The 6,000-nt window shown below is 41.8% G+C and overlaps 1 protein-coding gene across 2 annotated transcripts in view; it reads left to right on the top strand.

Annotated features, from left to right (window-relative positions):
• The first annotated feature begins 5,557 nt into the window (after positions 1-5,557).
• LOC126236655 (SET domain-containing protein SmydA-8) overlaps positions 5,558-6,000 on the top strand; it is a 319,934-nt gene continuing 319,491 nt past the window's right edge. For both annotated transcript variants that reach the window (XM_049946122.1, XM_049946120.1), the window contains exon 1: positions 5,558-5,701. In XM_049946122.1, the coding sequence (XP_049802079.1) occupies positions 5,684-5,701 (18 nt within the window). In that variant the 5' untranslated portion in view covers positions 5,558-5,683. The remainder of the gene's footprint in view (positions 5,702-6,000) is intronic.

Raw genomic sequence — 6,000 nt, 5'->3', positions numbered from 1 at the left:
CGTGCCACCCAACGTGCTCTAGAAGGTGTAAGTCAACTACCCTGGCCAGCAAGATCTCCGGATCTGTCCCCCATTGAGCATGTTTGGGACTGGATGAAGCGTCGTCTCACGCGGTCTGCACGTCCAGCACGAACGCTGGTCCAACTGAGGCGCCAGGTGGAAATGGCATGGCAAGCCGTTCCACAGGACTACATCCAGCATCTCTACGATCGTCTCCATGGGAGAATAGCAGCCTGCATTGCTGCGAAAGGTGGATATACACTGTACTAGTGCCGACATTGTGCCTGCTCTGTTGCCTGTGTCTATGTGCCTGTGGTTCTGTCAGTGTGATCATGTGATTTATCTGACCCCAGGAATGTGTCAATAAAGTTTCCCCTTCCTGGGACAATGAATTCACGGTGTTCTTATTTCAATTTCCAGGAGTGTAGTTAACGGTAAAATTGTTTGAAAATTTTTTCGGTGAAATTCTTATAGCGTATATTGATTCATAATCAGTTGCAAGCGCAAAATTTCGGAAAAATGATCCGTCATGCGCGGTTTGCCGCGAAACCATCGCCAACGCGTGAAATCTTCAGCAATGTTAACGTCATTTCTTTCCCGAGTGAGATTTATACGAAGAAATTGTCATTGTGGCAAACCTGCCTATACGCGATGCTCGGAATTTCTTTGTTTCGAATGTTTCTACGCTCGGTATCATCCAAGGGAATGTACCAAATCTTCCTCAAGAATAAACGTAAGACTACAACATATTTGTAATCATTTGGGCCTGGTGCGTAATAAATATCTTCCAAGGACATAATAAATTTTGTATAACCAGATACGCTGTTATGGGAATTATATTTTAGGTGAACTATAGGCCTATTTCAACTACACAACCATCATAATGTTACCTGTAATAGAACATCTTATACATTTTGGTAAATATGTTGTGTGACATGCGAGTTACTTATGGACAATCTGATTTTCCGTAAGTTTTTAAGTCCTAAATTCCATGCATATCGTTGATTCTGTTGCTGTATATTTATTTTCTGATTATATTCTTTCGTTGTTAATTTATCAGTTATCAGTTATGTGTTCCAGTATGTTCTGACGCTTCATTAATAATGGTCAGAAATAAAATTAATTTGCAGTTGAAATCTCGTGGCAGCAATTATGTCAGATGATCAGCGATATTGTATGGTTACATCTCCTTGTTGATAATTCTATCAGCGATGTTATTGGGTTATATTGAAAGGATATCTGTGGTGTTGTGTTATTTAAATTTTGGCTCCGTTTCTATGATGGTTTATCCACGATCTTGGTTATAATGCCAATAAATTTTTCAATGAAATGTTAATATTTTAGGTCAGTTTATTCGTTGAGGATTAAATATGGATAATTTCTTGCCTGGAAATATATCTCGATTTCCTCTAAAATATTCACTATCGGTCCTCTGGCGTTAAGTGTAAAATATCGAAAGCATTTTCCAATCGGTCTGTTGTGTTGCTCATTTTTAATTTGGCCGAAAAAGGTGGATGGATTGTTGTCACTTAGTGTAACATGCTCCTGATATCTAGTAGCGAAGTTTCTACCTGTCTGTCTGAAGTAGAATTTTGCACAGTCTTTGTAACGAATTTTATATATACCTGGGTTTAAGTACTTCGGTGATTTCCAGCTTCATGACTATTTTTTTTCATAGTATGTCGTGTTTGGCACGCGAAACGTATGTTGGTTTTTTTTTTTTAGTAGTGCATTAATTTTGTTTCATATAGTTCCCAGGTTGTTGTTGTTGTGGTCTTCAGTCCAGAGACTAATTTGATGCAGCTCTCCATGCTACTCTATCCTGTGCAAGCTTCTTCTTCCCAAGTATGTGGTAGATATATACATAATTTTCTGTTTCATTCGTGTATCTCTGATGACTGTTATTTCCTTATGAATAGCAGGTCGTGAAGGTTTTGTATATTTGTTATGTAACTGTGTGAAATTTACAGTGGAACCAGCAACAAAAAATCAATAAACTTCCTCGAATTGACCGTAAGTAAAAGGAACACCACTAAAAAATTCGTAATATACTGAAAGCCAACAACAAGTGATAACATCAATGCAAGTTCCTGTCACCCGAAATCACACAAATATCCATACTTTCGCACCATGATAAGTAGAAAGGTTAACCTCCCTCTAGAACGCGACTATATACAAAAAGAAATTAAAACCCTGCAATATGTGGCACAAATAATCGCAGAAGATAATGAGTACGTTGGAGGAAATCGAGATATATTTAAACACAAGAAATTATTCTCATTTAATTATCACAGAACAAACTGACCTAACATATAAACATTTCATCGAAAACTTTATTGACATTATCCACCAAGATCCTGGATAAATCATAATTCAGCTAGAGCCAAAATTTAAATAACACAACTCCACAGATATCTATTCAATATAACCCAATAACATCGCTGACAGAGTTGTCAACAAGCAGATGTAACCATACAATATCACTGATCATCTGACATAACTGCTGTCACGAGATGTAAACTGCAAATTAATTTTATTTCTGACCTTTATTAAGGAAGTGTCAGAACATACTGGAACAGACAACTGATTTCTGATAAATTAACAACGAAAGAATATAATCAGTAAACAAATACACAGCAACAAAGCAAACGATACTGCATAGAAGTCAGTACTTACAAACGTATGTAAAACATATTATCCATAAGTAACTCACATGTCATAAAAATTCTAATAGCAGCGCAACTGATTATTCAAAATTTATTAATGAAATATATGAATTAAGGACTGCTCTAAGAACATAAGAATGTAAAAGGATTGTAACCCCTGAAAACAACATCCACGCATATATTATATAATAAGTGTATGACACTTATTATGAAACCCACTTGCAAGTTTGTAGTAAATATAAAGCCCTTGTATCATCTAACTTGGTAAGAAACAATCGTATAATAATCTTCTATGGACCCAGGTAGATAAATGAAAAAAAATGAAACAAATGAAACCAATAATCGGGTTTCGAACATATGACGCAGAAGTATGCCACCAGTTACGCTGTCATTATGGCGCGCTAAAAGCCATCTAAATTAAATCGAAAACCTTGACCGTAGCTTTCTCAGAAACGGTGGGGTGTCTATGGATAAGCCGAGTCACATGTTCGCTTGGTCTGGCTCCCCTTCCACTTAACAAAGTTTCTGGAAATAGGGTAGTATCACCTGTCGTCTTCTCCCCATTAGAGCCCCGAAACGCGATTTGAAATGGGAAGATAACGCAATATAATTATTAGGAATGGCGAATAGAACACTTAAATTTGCTGGAAGCGTTGTGGGAAAGTGCAAGACACGTTTAAAGGGAATCACAAACCATACGGTAGTGCAGTAATTCTAAAGGATTATTCTACTGCTTGGAGTTCTTGCCACGCAGGCGTAACAACGTACGTCGAACGAATCCAGAGCCGTGCTGTTAGGGTCGCTGCAGGCCAGCGTAGAAAGTATGAAAGTGAAATAGAAATGATCGGGAAACTTAAACGGGAATCCTTGGAAGGAAGACGACATTGCTCTCACCAAGATGTACTGGGAAAATTTAGAGAACCTTTAGTATAAAAACATTGTGCTACCATCGTATATCTCACCTATGGATCATGAGAGAGATTAAGACCAGTGCTGAGTTATACAGTTACTTTCTCGTAGTTCGATATGCGAATGGGATAGCGCAGAAAACTGATAATATTGGTACGAAGAAACCACCGCTATGCACTGTGGAGTGATTTGCGGAGTACCCCATCAGTCCAAAAGGTTTCGAAACTGGATTAATAAAAGATAGAGAAAACTTCATATGGTGGTGTCAATGCTTTAGATAAGTGGTAGTCAACTTGGTCCCTACCGCCCACTGGTGGGTGTTCCAGCTTTCATGATGGGTGGTATGTGATAAGGATTTTAAAAATATATTCATTACATTTTCATAAAATTTTGACGAAAAGTATTTGGTAAGTAAATGTTATCATACACTTTAACTTTCTGTATCTCTGCTTTATAAGTTTTATATAGTATTTTCGTACTTTTTAAAACACCGTTACTGTGGAGCCAGTGGTCGGTTAGAAAATTTTGCTACTACCAGAGATGCAAAAGTGGGTGGTAGGTAAAACGGGTTGACGACATCTGCTTTAGATGTTTTATGCATTTCCCCCCCCCCGCCCTCCCCCATCCATGAATACAAGCTACAGAACGTTCATACAACGATGTGAAGCTGTCGGAGACTTCCTTCTTAAGGATGTTGTTCAACTGCGCTTCACATTAGCTTGAATGTCTGTTATGTCGTCAAAGCGTTGACTGTTCGTCTGAATTTTTTGCACTTTGTCGTTTCAGAGTAGGTCCGTATTGATAGCATCGAGTCTCGTCACCCGGTATGAATTTTTCCAAAAAGTAATTGACCGCGTTTTGCATTTCAGTCAAGTGGTGGTAGGTATCCACGCGTCACTTTTTTTGTTTGGGTGTCACGGTGTGGAGGACAAACTTGTCTCTTCTTCAAAACATTTTGGAGAGCGTCTTAAATTTTTGATTTACGAATGTTGCACCATTGCAATTTGTGTCACAACAGCGTTGACAGACTAGGGCCGCACGTCCACTGCTTAACATTGCTCACACAAAAAAAAAAGAAAAAAAATGTTCAAATGTGTGTGAAATCTTATGGGACTTAACTGCTAAGGTCATCAGTCCCTAAGCTTACACACTGCGTAACCTAAATTATCCTAAGGACAAACACACACACTCCCATGGCCAAGGAAGGACTCGAACCTCCGCCGGTACCAGCCGCACAGTCCATGACTGCAGTGCCTTAGACCGCTTTTTTTTTTAAATCTCATTTTGTTCGTTTTCGTTCGTTGTATCTGCTCGGGGCGGACGTCGCAAGACACCCGTTTCAGTTCGTCTTTGACCGATTAACTCAGTTATTATTATTATTATTATTATTACAGAGGGCAGCTAACCCTCTGACCGAACATGCTGAGTTACCGTGCCGGCTTGTTCTATATTGTTCGTTGAATTCGTTCGGGTCGGACGTCCGATGACACCCGTTCAGGTTGTTCGTTGATCCATTCACTCAGTTTTTTATTACAGAGGGTAGCTAACCCTCTGACCGAGCACGCTGAGCTACCGTGCCGGCACTCGGCTAATCCCGCGCGGCTGCTCACAACAGATTGGTCGAAGGCACACGTGTTGTTAGCTCAGGCTTCCATCGTAGTTACTGCTCTAGTGCCGCTGATATGTCAGGATTAAAATCAGAACTTTTTTGGACGGACGATGTATATGTGTAGCTGTACATCGTTTCTGTCGTCGTCTGGGATGCTTCCCCACAATTCACAGCCTTCCTGTCCGAAGGCCGGACATTCCTCCGGCGACCGCAAAGGTGCCGGCGAAGTGCAGCGCGCATGCGCGGAGAGGGTCTGCATCGCTTTCCTATCGCGGGCGCCAAAAATAAGCGAAGCTGCGGTCCGGCCGGCAGCGTCGGGCGGCTAGCGTCCATCGGCCTGCGCGCACGGCACCAAAGGCGTCCAATTGTCTGCCGCCGCCCAGAAGGTTCCGGCTCACGCCCGCGCCGCCACCGCCACCGCCACCCGTATATAAAGGCGAGGGCGGCGCCGCCGCGGTAGCTTAGCTATCAGCCGCCGGCAGACAGCCAGACACCCGCCATGAGTGCCGCGCCCTCGGTGAGTGCGTACGCTGCTCAGCAGACAGCACGGCGCTCCCGCCGCTCTGGGACCCCACGGCGGACTGCCCCCGTCTTCTTCCGTGTTCAGTGTTGCGCGTGCCGGACCTGCACTAACACCTCCAGCACAGCGGCGGGACACCTCGTGAAACGCACTGGTGTTAATCCACAGCGGTGTTAGAAAAAATGCTATGTTGTTGCTCAATAAACCCTGACCGTGGATATTGTCTATATTTATATTGCCACAAATCGGCGGCGAAAAAAACGCATCCATCAAAATCTCTTCTGCAGTGTAGTGTT

This window comes from Schistocerca nitens, chromosome 2 (assembly GCF_023898315.1).
Source record: "Schistocerca nitens isolate TAMUIC-IGC-003100 chromosome 2, iqSchNite1.1, whole genome shotgun sequence".
In the NCBI taxonomy this organism is placed as follows: Eukaryota; Metazoa; Arthropoda; class Insecta; order Orthoptera; family Acrididae; genus Schistocerca; species Schistocerca nitens.
Note: the sequence above shows the minus strand (reverse complement) of the source record. Positions and strands in the feature narration are given on the sequence as shown.